This window comes from Neopsephotus bourkii, unplaced genomic scaffold (assembly GCF_033783945.1).
Source record: "Neopsephotus bourkii isolate Nb327-2 ecotype Australia unplaced genomic scaffold, CSIRO-AGI_Nbou_v1 NB_1085, whole genome shotgun sequence".
NCBI lineage: Eukaryota > Metazoa > Chordata > Aves > Psittaciformes > Psittacidae > Neopsephotus > Neopsephotus bourkii.
Window position 1 is genome coordinate 206,638 of NW_026901573.1, and position 26,946 is coordinate 233,583.

Consider the following 26,946-nt stretch of genomic DNA (forward strand, 5'->3'; position numbering starts at 1 on the left):
GCTCCCAAGCAATAATGGGGTACCTAAACCCATTCACAGCCTTCACAGATGATCTCTGTAGGTACCTCTCTCAATTCTGGGGGGTACTTAGCTCTGAACTTTGAATGTAAATTAAGAAAGAGTATTCACAACTGCAAAAGAACAATTTGAACAGCATGTGGATTACATTTTGTACTTTTAAAGTACTAGAAATGCTTGATGGTTAGTCTCTGGATACTTCAAATTACTTACTCCACATTAGCAGACACTTCTCATACCTCAAAGCCCCATCTGTAGAATGTAGATCTAGCATTATTTCGTCAGTAGGGTGACACAACTCACACTTTAATCTTTGTAAAGCACCCAGATTCTTGCCTAAGAAAAATACGTGAAGAAATAGGCCGTTTCAAATCTGGTGCAGGTTTTAAATTATTTATTTTGACAAAGAAGTGCAGGGCTGTCTACTGAGCAAGAAATACTGGGCAATTGCCAAGGCAGTGAAGGAATAAGGTGTTCTGAGGAAACTATAGTATTCCTTCATGCATTTGGAACAAGTAACTTGCACATGTAGGAATGCCAACTTTAAAGACACCATATGGTGCAATACACCAAGACTGTAGTATTTCCTAACTTTTGTATTCTTCAAACTTTCTTGTTCTAACAAGATTATGTTTGTTTTCACATAACCTCGTAAACAACAGTTTGGCATTTTGCTACAAGTGAATTCTATATAGTGCTAAATTTATTCTAACAGCTGCATGCGAAATCATGCCTTAGTGCCTTCTGTAACATTTAATGGGAGGAAATGGGGATTGTATTAGAAAGCCTCTTTGCAACTACTCCATCTGCATGTGCATATGCAACTGGTTATTTCCACATCCCCCATGGTTACACTTTCAGAACAGCTGAGATTTTAAAGGCAAGAAATAAGTATGTTACAGCAGGAATGTTTTTAAAAAATTTTAAAGAGCTATGTAAATAATTAACTTTAAATCAGATTAATAACATTATACCTCACCATACAGGGGTACACAAAGTCAGGATGGACAATACCTTGTCCTGACATGGTCTTCAAAAGTGGGGGTAAAAGGTTTCTGGCTTTATATGTCTACTCCCACCCATACCTTGGTCAGACAGGAAATAAAACAAATGATAAATGTTTTCCCTATAATGTAAATGCCAAGACATAAAAAATTAAATGGGAAAATAAAATTTCTATGGCAAAAATTTTTAAAATGGTGACAGGAAAAGAATACAAACAAAAATATTTATATTTCCTATCACACATTTGAACACAGATGAATAAAAGCCAAAGAACTGTATGATACCCAGAAATTGTTATTTTTCTCAGATTTTCTCAATGATCTTATCCCAAAGAGGGTAAATCAAGGTTACAGGCTTACAACTACTACCAGCCACAAAGATTATTTTTTGCTTTTACATAAGACATAACCACTTTGTTAAAATAGCAAGATCATAAGCAACCTCTTTTTCAGTGAGAAACTGGTAACATCAGCCAACAGTATTCAGTATTCCCTTACCAAGTTTTACAAATCTAAATTTCACTGAGAAACCAGTCGAGACAAAATATGATTTGACATAACATAATCCAGTAAGACCTACATTCCAAGAGAAAATAAAAGGTTGTACTTCATAAAGCAGGCTGTTGTTACTTGGGGAATTCCATGCCAAAGGATGTTGTAAATGAAAAAGTTTACATAGCTTCCAGAGGAGACTGGACAAATACTTAACGCTGAAAATAATTGGAGGCTGGGAGAAGAGTTGTGGTAAGTAACATACTGCGCTGTCTCCTGTGGACATCTGTTTACAGATAATACCAGTCTAGAACTACCACTGGTTTCAATTATGACATCCACTCCTGTGGTACTGTTAACACTTACAAAATATAGCTTGAGTTCATACAATAAACTTGAATAAAACAATTTTATCTCAAAACAAATGACACACAGTATGATCTAAAGAAATAGAAAAAACTTAAGCTCCAGGGCCCACCACCACTTTGTCCTCTGTGTGCACTCCTCTCTGTCTTTGCGTTTCCACCCCACCTCTGCCCCTACATTTAAATTAAACTCTTTGAGACAGGGATTATTTCATACTATGTCATTTAATGATGACTATCATGAAAAAAAGCAACCTTGAACTTGATTACAATCTCTACACTCAACTGTAGTAGTAAAGAACAGGTAAGACATTTCTTAAAAAAAGACACTGTCAGAGAAAAGTGGTTCTGGTGCTTCCATTAATCTCTCTATAAATCTGGTGAACAGAAAGGAATGTTATTAACTACCTTACCAAAATGCATTTGATATTCTAATAGGAAACACAATATTAAATCATTCACCATTAAAATCAAAATAATACTATTAAAATCAAAATACAGAAATAAAAGGGATAAAGAAAGAGATAAGGAATAAATAAGGAAATAAAAATAAAAAAATCTCCATTTTTTAAATGTATTAAGTATTTTGATAATCTATTCATGTAAATATAAAAATGTATTTAAAATAAGACAGTTCCTGATTTCTCTCTAGTGTCCATCATCCAACTACGTCATTATAAAACAAAATGAGAGTAAGAACCTTAGAACTGCAGATCCAAAGTTTAGATTTCTTAAGACAAGAGGGTGTTGCATGTTACATATTTCTTTTTTCCTCATAAAGTGACTTCTAATTCCTATAAACAGAGGAAGGTATGTGTTCTATGCTTTGAAAGACTGGGGGGGAAGGAGTGGGGGAAGGGAGGAAGAAAACACAGAAATTCCTGTAGTTTAAATAAGAACTGAAATACACTTTTTGCATTTAGGTTAGAAGCTGTCGTGTATCTTCCTAGCTCCATCACTGACAGTCACAGAAAATTAGTATGTCCTCCGGGGACATCTGGGGGATATTAAAACTTCAGATTTAGCTACGATCTTCCCACATGAACGGTCACAGAAGAATATCTTGTGGCCTACAACTTTTTGTGGTCCTTCCCTAATCTAGATCTTATGTGACTTGTGCAACAGAATCATAACCAATGACAACTGGTGTCAAACGTATCAAGCAGGATGCCAAGAATAAGGCAGAATTGAACATAGCTGTCCTTCACTATTTAAAAATTCTCCATTTATTCATGAAGCTCTGACATTCAGTTCTTTCTGCAAGACACTCTATTAGGCTCAGTGCTTCATATCTGCTAATGTCATACTGCATGTAGTGGTAATATACTCTGCTATAAAAAAGCACCAAAATTAAAATAGCAGGTTGACATTACAGAAATTTCGCTATTTCCTCCAAAGGTGCTGTGTTTTATATGAGAATAAACTTTGTTCTACTTTTACCTATTACAACACAAGGGTTGGTTTGTTTGTGGTTTTTTTCTGTTTGTTGTTGTCGCTTTTTGGGTTTTGTTTTGACTTGGTTTTGGAGCTTTTTTGGTGATTTGTTTGGGTTTTTTTCTTCAAAAATATACTTGTAATTATGTTGTTTCCAGTTTTATACTACACTGTTTGAAAGTGTTGGCAAATCTCAGGTTTTAGATTATCTTTTCACAATAATGAAATAAAGATACAGGTAAACATAAAATAAGCTTAAAACCAGAGAGAGCATCAGTATTCTGATGACTGACAAACAGGATGATTAATGGAGCACTGAAAAGTGACAGGCTCTTTTCCAAGGATCGCGTCACATTATTTTTTTAATCCCTCCAACAATAACACTTTGTATAGATCTTACCTTGTGTTCCAAGTTAGCAGTACAATAAACAAGCAGTGAGAGAAAACCATGGTAGGCAGAACTGTACCCCTTAGCACAGTGGGAATATATTGCCATTTTTGAGATTTACAGGCATTAATGCATTTCTATTGCTAATAACCTTAGCTTGTATCTATTGAAGAAAACCATAATGCAGGAAGTTACTTCATAGTGGAATAAACCAGCTTGAACAGCAGTTATCAAACTCTGGTTGAGCAAAGACTGTTTCCACTACATATCTATATGAAGTGATAGGTATGAAGCCCTCGCAGTGATAGATGAGGGATAGCACTTTTTTTCTCTACATTTTTTCTGCTTTTATGAATATTGAAAAAAACCCATGTATGACCAAAGATGACAAATACAATTTATGGAAAATTGTAAAAATAATTATTTTCTTAGAGAATATTATGCAAGAATAATAAATCATACAGCAATTCACAATACAAATTGAAACTGAATTACTCTTTTTTTCCTAGTTTTAGCAATATTATATATTGCTAGTATCAGTATGCAACATCAACCTTTTCTAGTTGACGTGAATGCAGAAGCCTTCCTTACGTCTATGTATTGACAAAAGTATCTATACCATTTTCTCAGGGGAGAAAAAAAGATAATAGAAAATACAGCCAGATCCTCCTACCTACACTTCCAGAACAACTTCATCTTCCTATGAGTTCAGTAGAAGAGTTAGGTAGTCCAATCCAGGTCTATCTTCAAGCAATTTTTTTCCATTTCTTATTTCAAGGAGACTGTAATATGTGGTGCATCCAAATTAAGCAAAAGGTCTTGGTCTCCCTCTCAAGAAAAAAAAAACCAGCTATATACACAGTTAACAAATTATAATGGTCAGCCTCAAGCTTGATAACCTACAGACTTACATTTGACTACTTCCTCAATCTGTATTCTTATCAATAAGTCACTTTTGTTTATTACCTGGAATGGGTTCTAAGTGAAAGGCTAACCCTGGAGGTTTCTGTGGACTCTTATCTATTGTCTCCCATCTTAAAATATGTGCATTTAAAAGGGCCAGGTGAAATCCAAAATAACAAATTCTTAGATGAAATTTAGTGAAAAGTCAAATATTTGGATTGACATAAAACTTTTTGTAAGATAGATCTTAAAGTATTTAGGCCACACTGCATATATAGATTTGTCAAGAATTATTGGTGCATGAAAACAGATGCCAGGGTCAAATTTATACATATTTTTTTTTATAATATTTGTTTTTCATTACTCACGCACAAGGCAGACTCAACAAAAAAAAAAACAAACACCTCTTATAACAGATCTACTAAAATTTAGTCTATAAGATTAACAATTGGCTCTGAAAAGAATACACGAAAACTGTGTACCTTAAGAATGCTGATGAAACACAGATTCACAGGGGAACAATTAATCCAGTATTTTCAGAATGGTATCAGAGACTTTGTTACTGAGCTAACATTATACTTTAAATGGGTATTATTAAAATCCTAAAAATGTAGGATATTTAATATCTTGTAAAAATATAGTTTCAAAATTATTCTGAAGGTTATTAAACGGACAAGAGTTTGCTTTACAACAATAATTATCCTTTTACAGAGGACATTATTACCATTAATAAGTACACCATAGCTCTGATGAGTGTGAGCCCCAGGTGTTCCACCACACACAGCTGACTGAGTTGAATGCTAGGCTGTAGGGTGATTTTGGTTTTTTCCTTGCTGCAGTATAGCAGCTGAAGACTAGAGAATCTCAGAGAACACTGCAGCACAGTGTCAGTATGTTATTTCTCCTATACAGGAGGGAGATCAGGTCCAGGCAGTAATGCTAATGGTTCTCAGTATACTGTTTAACATAGTAAAACAAGCCGTTATCTTTGGTTCTTATTCCTAAAAGGCAAAATATTTTTCCTCAGAAATTTGTTTTGACATTGAAAAGCCTACAATCAGTTTACTAATCTTAGAGGGAGAGCTAAAATATAATTCCAGAATATTACATTAAATAAAAAGCTATCCAGACGCAATTTTTAAATTTGCAACCTGGAGTTGGGCAGATACCCATTAATAAATATCTTGACTTTGACAGATGTTTAGCAAGCTCATCTCTCTTTGACTTCTATATTCTCTAAAATTAGAAATTGAGGATTCCACTGGTTCCAAACATCAACTTATTATGCCAGCAAGTGATTTATTGTAGTTTATTAAAAAAAAAAAAAAGAAAGAAAAAAAAAAGGTGCTTGTATTTATTTTTTTTATTAAGCAAGGGTACAGTCACATTTTGTGGGGTACGGGAAAGTGGGGCACCTGGATTATTTTAAATGCCAACCTCATGAAGTTAAACAAGGCCAAGTGCAAGGTCCTACGCCTGGGTCAGGGCAATCCCAGGCACAGCTATAGGCTGGGCCCAGAAGAGATTCAGATCAGCCATGTGGACAAGGACCTGAGATTCCTTGGGGTCACAGCCTAGAAAGCCAACCATATCCTGGCTGCATCAAAAGGAGTGTGACCAGCAGGTCGAAGGAGGTGATCCTGCTCCTCTGCTCTTGTGAGACCTCACCTGGAGTATTGTGTGCAGTTCTGGTGTCCTCATCATAAGAAAAATTCGAAACTGTTTGAGCAAGTCTAGAGGAGGGCCATGAGAATGACCAAGGGCTGGAGCACCTCCTGTATGAAGATAGGCTGAGAAAGTTGGGGCTGTTCAGCCTGGACAAGAGAAGGCTGCGTGGAGAACTCATAGAAGCCTTCCAGTGTCTGAAGGGAGCCTACAAGCATGTTGGAGAAAGACTTTTCATCTGGGACTGTAGCAATAGAACAAGGGGTAGTGGATTCAAATTTAAACAGGGGAAGTTCAGGTTAGATATAAAGAAGAAGCTCTTTACTGTGAGGGTGGTGAGGCACTGGAAAGGGTTGCCCAAAGAAGTGATAAATGCTCCATCCCTGGAAGTATTCAAGGCCACGTTGGACAGAGTCTTGGGTGACATGGTTTAGTGTGAGGCATTCCTGGCCATGACAGGGGGGTTGGAACTGGATGATCTTAAGGTCTTTTACCACCCAAACCATTCTATGCTTCTATGATACTCTGAAATTCCTACTTTTTAACCAAGATTTTTCATTCATGATTTCAGTAGATAAAAGTTCCAGATAAGAAAGCAATTGCAGTGAACGGAAAAAGTGAGAGAATCCCACCCCACATCTCTGTGAATAAGAGGCTAATAATTTCTTAAATGTTTTTTCTTAAATGGCTGTTGATGAACATAAAATATAGACTGTAAGGAAACACAGGAAAACCAAAGTAATCCTCTGTCATTTTCCCAGTCTGTCTCAGTGTGTTCCTCTGTGTACAACAGTGCCAGTGTTTGGAAAGGCATGACCATGTGCATCCAAGGCTGAGGATAAAGAATGACTGGCCCTTTCATTGGCAATACATATTTCAATCACCTTAAACAGAAAGAATTTAATGCCAAAGATGTGAACATTGACTTGAACCCTGTAAGCAATTGTTACAGAAAAATAACTGGGAAGACAGAGTGAAACACTAACACTACATGATGTTTAATCACTTTATAGCTATTAAAAAAAACACCCCAACTCACTCAAAAAAATCTCATTGTGAAGTCTGGATTCTACAGGTACCTCACACTTACCTCATAGTTTTCAAAGATACTTAAGTAGGTCATTTGAGAACTTTGATGCAGATTTTTTAGTGCTGCTACTAGAAATGAAAGAGCTATTTAAATTGTCAAAAAGTATTTTCGATAGAAAAGAGTATGAAGTATGTTTTTCTCCTACAGTTACAGTATTTTGTGATACACCTCTGAGACACTTGATCTCAACAGAAGTCTGTTAGAGACAACAAGTATTTTTGTGGTGCTTCTGCAAAGTGATTTTTTAATACTGGCACAATTTTCCCATTAGTCACATTTACTATTTGTTAGAATCTAAGAGAATTTTAGAGAACTTCTGGAGCATCATCATCACATCTAATTCTTTTCACAACTTTTCATAATTAAGCTTTCCCCCAAAACTACCTTGAGGTTTTGAGATTCAATTGTATCCACCGTCTTTCAAAACCTTCAAATTAGAATTCTATTTAATATTCAGTCAAAACACATTCATGTCTACTAGAAAGCTTAAGACCATTTGCAACAGTAGATTTTAATTTTTTTTATGTATTCCTTATAGCAGTGTAACCTTTTATCTTATTTGCAGATCCACAAAATTATTCTGTAGTTAATGTGATTAATTATGTTAAATTGTTTTGGCTGTCTGGGCTTTTTTGTTTTGTTGTTTATTTGTTTTGTTTATTTCTGCTTGACTGTGATGACTACATCAGACCTTGTTTTTCAAAAAGTTAGTTCAGAAAATCTGCCCATGATTCTCTTTTTAATAAGATGTGAATGTCAAAGTCAAGGGGTTAAATCATGACACAGTAAAATTGAAGTCTAATGGCATTGAAACAGGTGTCTGATGTGTGACAAAGTCAAAGATATCATTAGGACTAGAGAAAGAGGAGAAGAGCAGTCACATGGATCCTTAAGAGTGATACGAGTAACATTAGTGAGAATAATAGCTGCTGACGTCTCCATGAAATTAGCTACAGCAGAGCTGGATTATGAGGTACTGAAATAGTACTAAGAGAACACAGAACTGACCTATTAATCACATACAGAGTTGAAAACTCCTACTGGGTACTAAAAGCCTGCTTCTTCTCACCAATGAGAATGTAATTCAACAGAAACTCTCTGATATTTATAGTCAGAGTCTAACACAGAAGTAGGATATTTGAGAGAAAAATCATTAAGTATTTTGAAACTTCTGCTAAAGAAATTACATTTTTATTGAGTTAAAAATAAAAAGGAAAAAAGATGGTAACAGGTTTGCTAGCTTAGAATTTCTGGAAAATAGTTTCTCAAGAATCCACTACTATTACAAAACCCTTTTTATTAGGTTCTAGGAACAGTCATCATGTTTGCAATCTCGTATGTACCATTATCAGTGTTCTATAATGCTTACAGCAATCTGTGCAGCAGGAACAATATAGAAAAAATTTAGCAGTTACCAATTTTGTCTTCTGAAGATAAAAGTATGCCATAGGAAGTATAAATAACTGATAATATCACCATAAAAGTATTGAAAATAACTGCACAAAGTGAAATAAAATGCAAAATGAGCAACAAATGTAACAATATTACTGAAGAAACAGTGAAAGCATTCTTAAACATGACACAAATTTTATGATTGGAAAGTTATCTGGAAGTCGTCGAACAGGCATCTTTTAAAACATCAACTGTTCTTTGTCTGTAGTGAGGAAAAGCAAAAACAAGATATTACCTAATACACAAGCTAAATCAAAATGGAAACTTGATATAATTGAATAAGATAGAAAAAAACCCACTATGCCTGTCATTCTACTTCAGATATTACACTATTCTCCTGACAGCATATCCACAAAGGAACTAAAGTGATATAAAATTTCACCCAAATAAGGCATGAATAATGTAAGAGAAAATTAGCCTGTCAGTGGAAGATATCCAAGTTAGTAGTATCTGTTTAGCATGATAGCAAAAAAGGCTACTATATTTCTTTTAGTTACTTAGCTTATTAGAAATCATTAGAAATCATAAATTTCAGAAAAAATATATGTATTTTGTCTGGATATACACTTCAGTGTAGAAAATCTTCAGCAGAAATAACAGAATTATTAGATCTGTGATTCATATATATTAAGCACATTGTATACTTTATATTGTCTTTAATAGATTATTATATTGAGACTATTTTATAGCGGTATTTCATAAAATTTCAGGCTAACAATATTTAAATTACTTAACACAGAAAAATTGAAAGTTATCATTCAATTATAGGAAGCAGTTATGCTAAATTGTGTGCTAGTTTTTTGATCCAAATGAGATATGATTCTTGTGTATTAAAAGATTACCATATTACCTAAAAAGGAAAAGGGAAAAGAAGTTTGCAAATAACACTGCTGATGTAACTAGATTTTTGATTCAGCTATCTAATTAAACAATTAAAAATCAGTTTGGATTATTCATAAATTATTTTTAATCTGGTTTTCCTACTGAGATGAAAAACCTATTGAGATAAGGAAAAACCTACTGAGATAAGAAGCTAATGGTAGGGGCCCATCATTTACTGAGCAGTTCTACAGTGAGACAATAGGATCTATATTTAATTTGCTTGCAGATTGCCCTATTCACCTTGCTATAGAACAACTACTATGGGAGCATTCCATATAAAATATACCAGCTCAGAGTAAAGGACGGAAATAAAGATGCATAAGATTACTATGTGCCCTAGCATTTTGAGCATTCTAGAGGACTGCAGAATGCAAACGTAAGTCTGCATCCTTGGTGATATTTTGGTAGACAGGATGCCACCAAAACCATAAACTCTCATCTGACCTTGGCAGGCTGCCCCAACACAGAACTACATCCTCCTATACCTGTTTACATGCTGAAACTATTCACACAATCTAACCCAAAATTGCTATTGGTATTGACTGAAATCACATTTTCAAAGAATGCCGTATTTACTAAAATCAGCTTAAGTATCTTGGCACAAAAGTTTTCCACTAGTATCAAACCAATTTTCAAAGGTTTAAATGACTTTTTAAATCTTCCTGAATCTATTATTCAATGAATAATATATTTTGTTGATGGTTTCATCAGCCTCACTTTCCTTGTTTTAGTAACCTTAAAAAAGGTAGCTGCTGACTAGAAATTTATTTTCAGAGAGGTAAATAATGAATATGTTATTTTAAAAGGACAGTAATAGTGAAAATAGAGAACCCAAATGCATATAGAGATTATTTAAAAGATACTTAAGCCCTACATCTACACATTATGCATATTCCTTATATTACGTATACAATACAGGAACCATTTGAAATACAAGTTGCAGCTCTAAAGCAATTCTACCAGACAGCTGTTTCTCCCAAAGTTTAGTTCTCAGAAATTAGAGCTAGCACTACTTAATTACTGCAGACAAATAGAGCAACTCCCAGAGAATATTTTGATCTTTCAGTGGTCTTTCAGAAATACATATGAACATGATTTAAATTCTCAAAGTGTCAAAAAAAAAAAAAAAAGTCTTAAGTGAATATTTTCACCCTGAAGAAACTTAAAAGTAGAAGGAACATTCTGGGTAATATGCTCTAATTGCCCTTCTGTTACAGGTTCCAGATCATACAAACCTTTTCACTGCTATTTTTACATGCAACAGTCAGTTACTTTCATGGGTTTCTCCAACGTAGTACTGGAAGTCTGTTCGAGAGCCTCCCTTGTCTGAAAGAGTTTAGAAGCACTCTAATTTCCAGCCTGGAGGTCCAAGTGGCCAACTAAATTCAATTGATATTTCCTATTTTGCCAACACAGCTCTAACAGAGGAGTATTAGAAAACACAATAGAACTGTAGCTAAATTTGACTTGCAGATGTTGGTTTAACTTGCACTACTGGTCCAAACTGGGATGGGTACTGTTTAGTATAGTCATAGACGGCAGGATTGAGTGAACCTTCAGCAAGTTTGGTGATAACAAGCTGAGTAGTGTGGTTGACATGCAATGAGGGATAGGATGCTATCTAGAGGGACCTGGAGAAGCTCAAGAAGTAGACCCATGTGAACCTCAGGAAGTTCAACAATGCCAAGTGCAAGGTCCAGCAACTGGGCTGCGGCAACCACAAGTGTCAGTACACACACAGCAATGAAGGGATTGAGAGCAGCCCTGCAGAGAAGTACTTGGGCTACTGGTGGATGGAAAACTGGACATGACTCAGCAGTGTGCACTCACAGCCCAGAAACCCAACAGTGTCCTGTCCTGGGCTGCATGAAAACGAGCATGGCCAACAGGTTAAGGGAGGTGATTCTTAGCGTCTGCTCTGCTATGGTGAGACCACACATGGACTACTGTGTCTAGCTCTGGAGTCCTCAGCTCAGGAGAGACATGGGCCTGTTGCAGCACATACACAAATTAGAGCTCTGAAAAACTCTCCTGTGAGTATCTGAAGGGACCCTACAAGGATGCCAGAGAAGGACTCTTCATCTTAAGCGGGGGAAGTTCAGGTTAAATATAAGGAAGAAGTTCTTTACTGTGAGGGTGGTGAGACACCGGGACAGGTTACCCAAAGAAGTGGTAAATGCTCCATCCCTGGCGGTGTTCAAGGCCAGTTTGGGCAGAGGCTTGGGTGACATGGTCTAGCGTGAGGCATCTCTGCCCATGGTAGGGAGCTGGAACTGGATGATCTTAAGGTCCTTTCCAACCCTAACCAGCCTGTGATTCTATGATTCTGATTTAGCTCGGAGAAGGTTTTGGGGAGACCTTACTAGGGCCTTTCAATATCTAAGGGCTTATAAGAAAGATGGGGACAGACCTTTTAGTAGAACTTTTAGTGATAAGTGGTAATGGTTTTAAACGAAGAGAGGGTAGATTCAAATAAGGAAAAAATATTCCACCACGAAGGTAAAATTTTTAGCACCAGCTTGCCCAAAGAGTGGGCAGATGCCCCTGTCCTTGGAAATATTCAAGGTCAGGTTGGATGGGGCTTTGAGCAACCTGATCTAGTTGAAAATGTCCTTGCTCTCTGCAGGGTTGCTGGACTAGATGACTCTTAAAGGTCCTTTCAACCTAAACTTTTTTATGATTCTGTGTGTTTTTCACAGAGGATCCCAGAAAGTCTCAGAACACTGAACAAAATGTCTTCCTTATGTTTCTAGAGAGAAAGTGTATTTATTTCTATCTTCACAGGATCCCCTAGCAAACATTAATAATAGTGCAAAACTCACATGGATAAGAGTACAGGACACCAAAGTCTTTTTTGATATCAGAAATACGATACCTCTTTAAAGCCTGTAGTGGCCACTGCTACTAGGACAATTGCATTGCAAATGCACTGGTGTCCTCAACTTACATTCCTGAAAGCAAAAATTGATGCATCTTGAATACTCTGCTTTTTTAGTGTACTTCAAGTACCACCGAATAGCTAGAAAAGAAAAACAGGTTTCTCAAGAATTTAGATCTGTTTGAAATTACCCCATTCTGTGTTTCTGTAACTGACAGTTAAAATAGTGAGTGCATTTTCAATAAGGAAAGTATTACATATCATGGTTGTTTTGATGAGGTTTTAAAGATTTTCTGGTGCTTTCCAAATCCTGGCTGTTAATAATGTGAAATAATAAAAAAACTGGACTATCCTGTCACTTTTTAAGTGAATTCTTCTTCAAGAGTACGTAAGATCTAACTGAGTGGCTTCTGAAAATATTCAGAATATGATATCAACAGATGAAACTCTCTGGCTAACAGTGAGATGGATTAATCATCACTGCAAACTCTTCTTTTTTGCATTTCTGTTCTGAACATGCCCGCATGGGTGATGCTTTGACTCTGTGTCTACACACATGTGTACATAACAGACTTCGCTTCTTTTTCACAGTACACCTGAATTACAATAGTAAGTTGTTGCATGAAGAATGCAAAGCTTAGCCACCTCCAAAACAAGTGACCCACTTGCATATACTCACTTTGAGGGTACTGTAGGCAAGAAACACTTTGCTGAGAGCAAGCTCTGCAAGAGCCTTGTCTGGACAGCTCTTACAAGGAGCTGCATTGTCTGAACACAAAAGTCCTTCCCCAGGGACAGCACAAACTGAAGGCACTTTCTAACCAACAGTGGTTTATAAAAGAACTTAAATTTAAAACTTCTGTCTTCTCAAATTTGGCTGAAATCAGACAACAGGTTCCAAAGCTATAAGAGGTGGAAACAGATACATATGATCATGTAGGCTGCATTTCTTTAAGAAACCAAGGAAAAAAATCTCAAAAGTGAGAATCAGAAAGTACTTCTTCCTGCCCAGTATTCTGTGTCTGCTCCCTTGATTAATACCCAGTAAAATATCTATGAATATATGGAAAGCAAAAGGCATTTCGGCAAAGCAGTGAACTTAAAATTATTGTCACAAGTATGTTTATGTATTTTATATTTTTAAAGTATCAGAGTCTTTATTTAGTTCCAATCCACTAGTTGGAAAAGTATCTTTATCTGGTCCCAAGTTCCACACACAGGGACACCTTCCACTAGGTAGCTCAATACCAGGTTGCTCAAAGCCCCATCCAACCTGGCCTTGAACACTTCCAGGGATGAGGCAGCCATAGCTTCCCTGGGCAACTTGTTCCAGTGCCGCACGACTCTCACAATAAAGAGCTTCTTCCTAATCACAGTATCACAGTATGTTAGAGATTGGAAGGGACGTCAAAAGATCATCTAGTCCAATCCCCCTGCTGGAGCAGGAACACCTAGATAAGGTTACACAGGAACGTGTCCAGGCGGGTTTTGAATGTCTCCAGAGAAGGAGACTCCACAACCTCCCTGGGCAGCCTGTTCCAGTGTTCTGTCACCCTCACTGAGAAGAAGTTTCTTCTCAAGTTTAGTGGAACCTCTTGTGTTCCAGTTTGTACCCATTTCCCCTTGTCCTATCATTGTTTGCCACTGAGAAGAGCCTGGCTCCATCCTCGTGACACTCCCCCTTTATATATTTATATACACTAATAAGGTCACCCCTCAATCTCCTCTTCTCCAAACTATAGAGACCCAGCTCCCTCAGTCTTTCCTCATAAGGGAGATGCTCCGCTCCCTTAATCATCTTAGTTGCCCTGCACTGGACTCTCTCCAGCAGGTCCCTGTCCTTCTTAAACTGAGGGGCCCAGAACTGGACACAATATTCCAGATGAGGTCTCACCAGGGCAGAGTAGAGGGGAAGGAGGACCTCTCTCGACCTACTAACCACCCCCCTTTTAATACAACCCAGGATGCCATTGGCCTTCTTGGCCACAAGGGCACAGTGTCGGCTCATGGTCACCCTGTCGTCCACCAGGACCCCCAGGTCCCTCTCCCCTACACTGCTCTCTAACAGGTCGTTCCCTAACCTATACTGGAACCTGGGGTTGTTCCTGCCCAGATGCAGAACTCTACACTTTCCCTTGTTATATTTCATCAAGTTATTCCCCGCCCAACTCTCCAGCCTGTCCAGGTCTCACTGGATGGCAGCACAGCCTTCTGGCGTGTCGGCCACTCCTCCCAGCTCAGTGTCATCAGCAAACTTGCTGATAGTACACTCAATTCCCTCATCTAAATCATTTATGAATATATTAAATAATACTGGTCCCAGTACCGACCCTTGAGGCACTCCACTAGATACAGGCCTCCAACTAGACTCTGCCCCATAGACTACAACTCTCTGGCTTCTCTCCTTCAGCCAGTTCACAGTCCACCTAACTAGCCAATCATCCAGACCACACTTCCTCAATTTAGCTGCAAGGATGTTGTGGGAGACTGTGTCAAACGCTTTGCTGAAGTCAAGGTAGACCACATCCACCGCTCTGCCATCATCCATCCACCGTGTTATTTCCTCATAAAAGGCTACGAGATTGGTCAATATCAATAATATCTAATCTAAATCTACCCTCCTTCACTTTTAAACCAGTAGAGTATGCAAGGAGGAAAACTGAAAATCTTGCAGTTATTCATCCACTTGTTACTGGTGATTTTTTTTTAATTTTTTTTTTTTCAACAGATTCCACTACCTGGCCTTTTTAGAAATTTTCTAAACACAGGTTCTAAAGGTAGAACCCGATGCATTGTCACATATTCTATTTCAAGTATTCATTTTCATTCACATCACCTCTCAGAATTATTATTTTTTATATATATACTGCATAATGAATGAAACAATGGCCCAAATATCCTATCTTATAGGATTGCCTGAACTGATGATTCAAAAATGTTAATTATGCAAAACACTGTTAAAATTTTTATTCATATTCACTTTTCAGGGGACAAGCAATGCCCTAAATCATTAGAATTCTGCTTCTACTTCATGGAACAAGCAAGTGAGCCTCTAGCTGGTACAATCCCTATCTTATTATGGCTTAATCTCTGATTCCTGCTTGGTTGCCATAAATAGCCATATATTAGCTCAGCTACAGCTCAGCATGCATACCTTTTTGTGACTATGGTATTTGCAGTGGCAGTTACTTCACCACAAGCCACATCTACTTGCAAAACGCAACCCTACAGAAAGAAGTATGATTAGGCTGTGAGATTACATGGCATACAGAGATTCTCCTCTTGCTAAGATACTGTATAACATATAGTTTAGCAACATATGCTGCAATAATTTAAGCATTACATCATTTAAAACCTGAAAATACTAATTATATAGATTACTAATAGAAAGAAAGATGGTCTAACATCCCAAACTAATCCCCCCAGTAAAATCTGCCAATATTGTAAAGTTTAACATGAATATCTGTGGGCAGGACATTCCAAATACTGTTAGATTAGAAAGGGGAAAAAAACCCAGCAACTTTTAACTACTTTCCTTCTCTAGGAAATTCCTTGGATTACTATACTTTCATGGGACAGGTCAGTCTGGTACAGATATTCCAGGAGGGAGAGACCACTTTCTATGGCAGCTATTCAAAGGGCTTAATTACCCACAAAATTACCACTGTACTTTTATCCTGCAGAGCATTCCAATGACACTTACGATCAAAATCCCAAACAGCAATGGGGACATAAAATGTGTTTGTTGACTGGTAACCTTCACCAAATCTCCATTTCAAGATCACTGTGTTAAAGTGCAACACATTAGTGACAACCAGCAAGAAATGTGTGCATTTTTAGTTGAGCACTGTTTACCATGCATTTGTAAGTGTACCTGGATACTGTGACAGGATACTCTGAAATTCTAAAAGTAGGTATTGATGACATAGAATAGTTAGGGTTGGAAAGGACCTTAAGATCATCTAGTTCCAACCCCCCTGCCATGGGCAGGGACACCTCCCACTAAACCATGCCACCTGTCTCATTCCTTACTCAAAGATGACTTATCCAAAAATGTAATACTGAAATGTGGTGTTCTTAGAGCCACAGACCATGGAAAAAAATTCACAAATGGTCTAAGATGCATACAAATCTTAAGACTCTGACATGTGAAGATGATTTTTAATTGGTATTTGGTCAAAAACATAATTAATAACTAAAGTCCAGATTCACCAAACCAAATTTTCCTGTTAGAATAGCAGTCAAAACCACAGTTAACCTACTATTCTTAATATGTCTCAAATATTTAGTGGTACAATAAATGAAAATAACACTATAATTAATAATTTGATAACTAAAATCTGCTCACTTCCCTCAAGACATTACTTAACCTCACAGAATTTAGCTGGATACAAAGGCAAACAGAATTAACTTTTGAAACATTTTTTCCCTCGTATTCAGTCACAAGCATCACTGGAGTATCTGAGCTTCTGTGCTTGATGCTTCTACTGTAGCCAGAAAGGCTATTTCACCTTTAAGGTCCTGTCCAGTTCTGAACCTGCAATTTGTATTACACAAGCTGTATTTATTTCCAGTTTAAAGGAAGTTAAACTCTGGAAACTTCAAACTGCTTCTGAATAACAGAGGGTATGTTGACATCAACAGAAAACAAAACACTCTTGAAAGACGGATGGTTCAAGAACTTGTTCTTTAAAATCTGTTCCGATAGATTTTTACAGAAAAATAAATCCAGTAATCTCTTTTTATCTCAGTAAGAATTACCTGGTTTCCTGAAGAGAGCAATCTCTCATCTGTCATATAAAAGTAACAAAATTAAAATGAGACAATATGAAATAATACATCTAAACCAATTGCTTTAGACAACTGAAAACACAAAGCCTCACTAGAAGAAAAAACTTGAATCTTCCATGTTTTCTGTAAAATTACTAAATAATTTCTTAAGATTAAAAGTTGTGATGTAAGAAGACTGGAGATCCTCCTTTTGAGACATTAACTAAGCTAACTAAAAATAAACATAACCATTCCCTTCAGATAATGGAATTTGAGATTTACATATACTCAGTTTCAGTACTGCTTTCCAGTGGTTTAGTAGCTTTAATATTCGGACAATTGTTTTGATTAGTCCCTAACAGAAAGAGGGTTATTGTCTAAATAAAGCAATATACTAATTTTCTTACTCATTTTTAAAAACAGTAATAAGTTCTCAAGGTAATCTAGTGTATCAACTTAGCCTGTTTTAAAAGTAGAAAAGCCAACACCCTTCCATTAGTATTTTTACAGGTTTTATAATATAAATGCATCAGACACTAAAAAATGATTACAAGTTTCCAATGCAAAATTGTTCATTCCTTTTTCAGATGCTATGCTTGGTTCTACCTGCTCCTTTAAAACTTTTTATTTTGTGAATTCCATTTTGTTAATTCCATGGAGTAAATCACACAGGGAAAATTACTCCATTTATGAACAGCTACTGACCAGTACTTTTTACTGGTAATAGTCTTGTATTTTTTTAGGGTTTCACCAGACAATACTGAATTAACGTTAGCATTAAAACTGCCATTTAGCATAGTGTACAAGTGAAACCTAACTGCTTCTGTTTTAATGAGCTGAAACTACAATGAGATGTATACTAGTTTTGCTGACCAACCTTCTTTAGCTTTTATTTGTCAGATTTCAACATTTTAGTGGGTTTTCACTCCCCTCCCTCTACTCTTCTCCCTGTTCACAAAGACTATGTTGAAAATACCAAACAAAACAGTAAATCTTAGTGCAAAGACATGAACAAATTTTTGATTGTCTCTGAATGCCAAGAATGTGGATTTCAACAAAATCTGCTAGTTTACTAGAATATTTAACACTATCACTTCTTTTCCCAGTAGTAGCCAAATTACCATCCTTAAATGAACCCACCTGTGAATGAAAGACCATACCCACTTAAATCAGGCTGTATCTTACCTGTGGTAATAGATACAGTTATCTTAGTACACTCATCCTAACTTAAGCAGTAAATTTAAAACAGGCCAGAATGTTTAGAAACAATGTAAGTACCCACAAATCTACTTACAGCATGCCTTATAAATGAAAAGGCATACATAATAAGTAATATTTAATCAACATGTTTAATGTAACAATAATTTTATATATATATATATTTTTAAGCTGTTGTTTAAGATGTGGAGGTATAGCATAGCTTGCTGACTGAAAGGGCATGAGCAAATTAACTCTTCACAAAGAAGACAACATGGCTCTCTGTAAGCAGGTAAGAGTGAAACTGCAGAGGAACTGCCATGAACACTCAACAGGTGTTTTGTGAGAGAAAGAGGCTTCAACTTAGTTTCTACTGCTGTGACTTGAGTTTCCTTGAAGATATAAGTTAGAATTACATCCAGGGAAAGCAAGATTTTCTGCAAGTTTATAGGATCCTTCAAGAAATAACTTGACTAACAGCCTAAAAATGACTGGATAAAAGATGTACTCTAGTTCTAATGAAAAATATGTTTCAAAGCTTTTCATGTCGAAATTAAAAACAAACAAACAAAAAAAGCATCCAAAGGACACATTTATGAGGTCATACACTGAGGACAGAAAAACAAAAGGCAGTCCTTGGCAAGAGTCCACATTTCAAAAACATAAAAGTTTAATTTTAATCAGTTGCAGTAATATAAAGATTAATCCATTAGTCATCTGTAAATGCAGGTTAACTGGGCTCATTCTGGAACAACAGATTAAGTTCCAACTGCATACTTATCTGTTTAGGATGCCCAAAAAGAGGAACAGCAGTTGCTTATATCGTGCACAGAAATTTTCCATGCAAAAGTGCCATAACTATTGTGTAGAAAAACATAGAGCACTTCCATTGTGAGGGATGTAATTTAAATTTACAGATACGTCCCTAACCTACCCATCAGCGGTGTTCCCAGGCTTAGTTGACTACTGAAATTTCAGCTTTTCATATGGAAGCATTACATAAAGTCAAAGCACTGCTAACATGAATTGTAACCAAAGACCCTTGCCCTATTTGCAAAAAGTAGACATATCTTCATCTCTCAGTGACATTCAGCATGATGAATGCCAGTTAAGTGCCATCGGTTATATAAGGTGTCTTGAAAAGAAAACTTTGTTTCATTCAGTATTTTACTGTATCTTCCTACACTCACCCTTACTTGAGGAATAAACTTCAGCAATGCCTGAAGGAAAGTAACACCTGTCACTGAGCATAAGAAAACAGAGAATAAGGTGACCTTTCTTACTTAGCAGTACTGTGAATATCTCTTAGCCACAGAAGATTATGGTTAAAAAAAAATTCCTTGGTCTTCAAAAGATTTTTTCTTACTTTAAGAAATAGTGATTTTTCTTCTACAAATTCAGGTCCAAACTCAGATCTCCATGGGAAGAACTGAAACACTCTTCACAGTTTCTGTATTAATGTCTTAAGTATAAAATATCTAAAACTTAGTTAAATACTGTGATGAAAACTGGTTCAGAAAGAAGCTTCTTTTCTCCTCTAAGTATAAAATACACAAAAATTTCCAGAACAAGCAAATGAGTAAACATCTACATGAAACATTTCATCCTGGTTTGAGTTAGAAGAGTCACGCCATGAGCATAGCACTGGTCAGACTCAGTTCCCCAAGATACCTTAGTGAGCTAAGATAACTCATCGTGTCCTAAGAACATAATGAAAAGTTTATTTCATACATTAGCATTGAGATCTTCATTTTCCATCAGCTTTCTTCAGTTACATATTGTTCTAGTCTCACAAAATGGAAGAAGTTGCATAACCATGGAAAGAAACCATTTTTCGCTGGCTAAAAGCCATGCGGGGTTCTATAAGATGTACCAAATAGACCATTTAGTATCATTATTTTAGAATACTGCCAAAAACAGAAGGCAGAACCTTATTAACAACTGCATTCATTCAGGGATTTACTAAGGTGCTTTTCAAAAAGGTAGTTAGTCATCAAATTAGTCTCAAGCAAAGGATAACATATAACTATTGTATGAGTCTAAGAAGTTCTTTACTGTGAGGGTAGTGAGGCACTGAAACAGGTTGTACAGAGAAGTTGTGGGTGCCCCATCCCTTTAAGTGTTCAAGGTCAGGTTGGACGGCACTTTGAGAACCCTATTCTAGTGGAAGGTGTTCCTGCCTGTGGCTGGGGGGTTAGAACTACATGATCTTTTAAGGTCCCTTCCAACCCAGACCATGCTATGATTCTGTGAACACAGGTTTTTCACTTCTGATTCCTACGGTAAAGGTAAAAGGCACATGCAATATTTGTTTGCGCAATTAGGCAACACAAAATTGAATAACACATTTATTCAGTTTGGCATCAAAAAGCAGATAAAATGTAATGGAAAGGAAAGCCAGGTTATATAACTCAGTGGTAAATGTTTCTAAAATTGTTTTCAGTGTGAATGGCAGTAAACTGCATATTGTTAATACATAATTTATGTTGCATAGTGTGTAATGTGGTAAGTAGTTATGAAATCCTACTGCTCCTTCTACTATCATCTCAAATGCTTCTCACTATTGCTAGGATTAACTTAACCTCACCCAGGACACCACTTACCCCAACCACTGCATCCCATTTATCAGATGTATTTTGTATTTGCTTTTCTACAATCCAAACTGTTTGAAACAGCTTCAGACAAAATACTTCTTTTTTGTGTACTCCAATCTCAGTTTTATGTGTCCTTTAGAGTGAGTCCATTCAGATTATAGCTACTCTTATCTGTCCGATACAGTTGTGTTTCCATTTGTACTGCCTGGGACCATATATATTTTATAGCTGGTTTTGGCCAGTAGTCAGTTCCTACCTATTACTAACAATGCCAGGAAGGTTTAGACACTGGAATTTTCTACACTGCCAAAAGCTTATGAGTTCACAATCAAACCCTACTCTCAGGGTCATCACTTTTTGACTATTCCTTCCCTAAACCCACATAGATGCCTAACCATGAAAAACACAACCATAACCTTGACTGGTTCCTCAACATTAAAAGCCAGGACATTTGAAAGAATCAACTTTCAGAAGGTTAATTTTTTTTATCCTCCACCTCCCCAACTCTTCCTCCCCATATTCATGTGAGATGAGGAGAAACTAGCACATGAAGGCAAAGTGCATGTCTCTAATGTACAGCAGATACCTTAAAAAAGCAACATCTCTAAAGCAAAGATATCCTTTCCTTTACCTTCATTATCATCCCTCAATGGACATCTGAAAGTAGCACGATGGGAGGTTATACACATATAGAAAACTCTCCTTTGTGCCAATTCCTGTTCACAAAGAAAAGGTTGCTATACCTTATAGGCAATACATGGATTTGTGAAGGTTCAAAAATAACAGTAAAGCTATGACTGCCAACTTAAAACCCTGGCACCCATAAATGCTCCTTACAGACCTACTGTATCATGAATAAGCAAATTTTCCAATTCTCTGAGAGCTGGGGTGTACTACAGCATGTTAAACTAATTTACATTCTAAATTAAGATGTGTGATTCAGTAAGCACAAACGTAGGCATGGTATATTTTGCATTCAGTTAAAATAGTAAACGTAGAACGTATAATTATCTTTTATGTATCTTCCCAGCAAACACTTCTGCCAGGCTTTTCCTAGACAATGGGTTCATTTACTGTGGCAGACAGCAAGGGGCTGGCAAGGAGCACAGGGAGAAACCAGGTAACTACCACTTAGGGAGGATAAATAAAAATAATTTGGTTTGTTCCAAATGCCTTGCAGCACAATTCAGGGCCCATGTTTGAAAACTGCTTAGTCAGAATGTGAACCTTGGGGGTTAAAACATACTTAAAATAATTTCTCGAAGTTATTAAAAGCAGAAGTAGGCCAAATTCTTCCAAGACAATGGGAACAGTCTTCCTGTTAGGTGTGGACTGCAGTACCGTTTCCAGCACACTTTGCTAAATAAGCTGCCAAAGGTGACACATTCAGGATGACATTATTCATCTTTCTAGGTGATGTGGTTTGAAGTTGGCTCTAAGGGGACTTTATGTAGACCAAAATGGTCTTATTGAAAGGTGGAATGAAATGTAATTAAAGAAAGATGCGTTCAGAGGAACGCATGGCTAAACCGTCGTCCCAACGGCTCAGCAGCCGGCAGCGCCTCGCCCGGCATCCCCCCCACCTCCCCCTGCACCTCCCCCTCCTCTATGACGAATCTGCGCTCGGCTCCTACCATTGGCTCAGGCCAATGACACCCGCGTGACGACACCGCGGCGGCTGCCCGGCTCCGGGGGCTCGGCGCTGGACAGGCTTCTGAAGCACAACTTGTAAATGACAGGAGAATAGCGCGGGCGGAGAGCTTCGCTAACACATTTCCCGGGGAGGAGTCCTTCTGAGGTGTCCCTGAGCCCAGCGACAGGCAGAGGCCAACGCAGGCTGAGCACAAAGCTGTCAAACGAACATGCACGCGCACGCCAATTCCACGACTTAAATGCACTTGTATTAAGGAGGTTCCATAATACTGGTTCTAATACTTAAAAGACTCAGTATATACCCGAAAAAGCTAAAGTTTCCTTTTTATATACATATATGAATACATGAAGAAGCACTTACACCTTTGCTAAAAATACTCCTTGAGCATTAATCAAGGCATTAATTCCAACATGGGGAGCAAGACATGACGCAACAACCCAACCACTGGTAGAATTTATAAGCAAGTTAACTCCATTGTACTGCAAACAAAGTTAAAGGGAAGGCTTTTTAGGTGAGCAAGAACTATAGATGCCTGTGGTTCAGAGGAAACAGATGTTTTAATGATGATAAAGGGATCGTCTTCTGAACAGCCAGAATTAGGAAACTATCATACAAATGTATTTCTTAAAGATTACTGAATTATCACATTAATGAGCATTGTTTTCTTGTTTTCAGGTCACTTGAATGTACATAAATATATGAGCTCCTGGACAAACAACACAATACCATAGGGAAAAAATATGTCTTCATTAATTCCTTCAAGTCAGGCTAAGAACTGGGAAGAAGTGTTCCATTGATATACAGGGAGAAAATACATCTCCCTGCTCTAAAGGCTTTTATCATGTAAAAAATCATGACCATAACATTTTTTATGATTTGCCTATTTTGTAAAGGTAAAGAGTGCCAAACTCACATTACTTCATCACTGTTCTATCTCTGTAAGATTTTCATTTTTCTGATGGCCCAGTTAGTCCTCATTCAACAACAGTGTAGGCAAAACATAGCATCTGGTAGTTGCCACAGTATTTTGCAAACAAGCATTTTGAGTTTAACAATGTGTAATGTGTATATTGATTACTCACCATATCCATGAATGCCTCCTAAAGGGGAAATTATTCACGTGCATCATGTTCATAAATCTTCCAACATCAGTGTTTTCCTTGTCAGACTGATTTATCTGTTATGGTATTCATAGGTTCATTCCAGAACTGCATGAGCAGTTAACAGCAGGGATTATTGCAAGAATTACTGTAATCCATAAAAATTCCCAGGATTCAAGGAAAGACTTCTTACAGGGTTTTCTAGGTACATGTCCATCCATTTATGCATCACTTGCTGCTTAAAAAAAAACTAAACTAATCAGTATACAGAAAATGTTATGACAATGACAACAGCTTGCCTTGATAAAAATCCAAGTGCTTTGACTGTGAATTAAAGCATCTTCATATGCAACATTTTGGACAGTTGGAAAAGGTTAGTCAAAACATAGTTTCTTGTCATCTGTGCCAAATCAGTGGTTAGGGGTAGAGGTGTAACTTCAGATTTCTTTCCCATGTTCAGAAATGAATACTGCTTTTTCTTCTTTCTTAGACACATATTCATCAGTAAGCACTTTAATGCAGTTTTCCTTTCTTACAAGCCCGGTGAACGGTGAGATGTTTAATAGCCATGTAGAGCAAACCCAAACTTCTCTCAGTATTTGATACTGTGGGTTTGTTTCTTCAACTAAGAAAGAAGGAAGGAAGTATGCTTCTTCCACTCCTTAGGACAGGACTACAGTTAGATACCATCACGAGACATGATTATATCATGATCAAATTCATTTTGCTGTCTAACCTCCCAATAAGGCTCCCTGCTCCCTTTAAGTAAAATGACTAAGCTATTGACTCTCACTGCAGAACCCCCTTCTACTTTGATGTTATGCTGTATATAAAACCACGTGCAGCGATTTGTATGTTGCAAAATGAAAGCAAAGCTTTAAGTCCCGTGTTACCTAAGCATTCCTCCTCTGCTGTCCTTTTTTCCCCCAATTCAGCTCCCAGACAGTAGTTATCACTCTTCGGGATGATTCTTAAGCCCAAGCCACAGAGACGGCATATATTTTGAAGCAACGCAGGCAACAGGCTCTTGCTTCCTTTCCCCTGACGGGAATTTCCAGGCTGCCCCCGGGGCTGCCCGTGTCCTCGCCCGGGAGCGGCTCCGGACACTCGCGGGCTGGACGCTCTGGCACTTACTCTGCAGCAGACTAGGCTCGGCTGCGGTGCGGGCTCTGCCTGGCAGAAGCAGGCTGTGCTGGCGTCAAGGGGGACCTCTAGGTGGGTTCTCCTGACAGCACATCCTGCCCTGCCTCTCCCACCGCCGGATGGAGGGGACGGACGGGGACACTGGGGAAGAACAAAGCGGGAGAGCATGCCTTGAAACAGCCTTTTTCTCTCGAGTGACTGAAAGCAAAGAGCGTTCTGCATGCAAGCGCAGAAATCTGCAGGGAAAGATACATGTAGGACACGGAGTTAACTGCATTGATCTCTGCTGAGAATTAAAAGATTTCTGGGCAATCTTTTACACTTTGGCATACCCAGGCCATACATTGTTTGCTTGCCATTCTTTTAAAATGGTTTATGCTTCATCAAGACTTTTTAAACTTCAAACGACCCCTTGCCCTTTGGGACAGGAAATCCTGCAGTACAGAAGCCAGCTGCAACTTCAATGACATTAAAACATGTGATAAGAGTATGTGTTTGATTAGGGTGTGGGTGGACTCGGGAGTAACATGATAAGATACTGCACTGCACATTTTTAAGGATCCTATTTCCTTAAGCTCAGTTCTGTTGCTGTCACAGCTTCTATTCTACAATGCCCCAAATTAGCCCTAGTAGTTGATGCCACTCTGAAGAATAAAATACTAGACTACTTAAATGTACTACTTGAATTGTCACAATGCGTTGACAGAGAAATAGTATTCAATTCAGTAATAAAAAGGGAGCCTCTACTGTTGCACACATTTGTAAATCACTGTACTTTGAAGAATTGGAGCACCAAAATACTAGAGATTCCAAAATTTAAAGGGGCTCTAGCACCATTTATGAGCTACTGCTACATACAGAAGGCTGGGTTTTCTTTTTTTCAGTTAAATATAACCATGATAGATAGCAGAAAGAGAGTTACAAATAGAGAGAATGACAATTAGCCTTTTCTCACTGAGAAGTTAACAGAAAGTATATATATAGTAAGTATATATATAAAAAGTATATATATATAGTAAGTATACATATAAAGTATATATAAAGATAAGTATTGAGTATAACTACTAAAAGGACCAGTTAAGTCATTACAATGGTTATGATGCTTTATGTAAAAAGTCTCCTGCTCCCCACTTTGGAAATTTATATCAGAGACATTTGAAAAGAATGCAAACAAAACTGGAAACTACAAGGTTGTGTGATTAATCTGAATATGAAAGAACATAACATCTAAATAATCTAGTTGTCTGCTGCTTTCTCTAGGCTAGATCCACTTATTATGAAATATTAACTACACCAAATGCTACACAAATCTGCACCATCATTATTATTTCATACTGCACTTACCTAACTGCATACTTGCCTGATCACCCATGGGCACTGACATTTTCAACACTAGACTTACTGAATGCCTTATACTATCTTAAGAAAAAGCTTCTCAACACTGACTGGTACCTAACACATTTGAAATCCATGAACAAGTAAATTCGGCATCTGTATGCCAACTTATCTGTCTTTCTGTAGTGCTAAGTTCAGAATAGCACCTATTGACTCAGCTAATTCCATTCAGAAGCAGAGTTGCAGAAGGAGAGTGGGAATATATAAAGTTAACATATAGCATTGCAAACTAGTTCAGTAATTCATGAACAAAGTGGAATACATAATATATGGTCTTTCCAGAGCAGGGATAAATTAAACCCAGAGGCTTTAATCAGTGAAGAATTTTAGTTATATTTCCAGTATAGGCTGATTTGAAAAATTCTTTCAGTTCAAGCCCATAATAGTTTGCTCATCAGTTCACCTTGGGGAAAAAAAAAAAAAAAAAGAAAAGAAAAAAAGCAACAGCTAAAAACATTTAGTGACATTAACTTTAGAGGTTTGGTTTTTTTGTTTGTTTGTTTGTTTATTTATTGTTTGTTT

General features: G+C 37.2%; 1 protein-coding gene across 1 annotated transcript in view; it reads right to left on the reverse strand.

Annotated features, from left to right (window-relative positions):
• Positions 1-25,395, reverse strand: part of LOC133217037 (cAMP-specific 3',5'-cyclic phosphodiesterase 4D-like) — a 186,834-nt gene extending 161,439 nt beyond the window's left edge. The window contains exon 1 of the mRNA XM_061362157.1: positions 23,869-25,395. Within this exon, the coding sequence (XP_061218141.1) occupies positions 23,869-23,921 (53 nt within the window). The 5' untranslated portion in view covers positions 23,922-25,395. The remainder of the gene's footprint in view (positions 1-23,868) is intronic.
• Between the last annotated feature and the right edge of the window lie 1,551 nt (positions 25,396-26,946).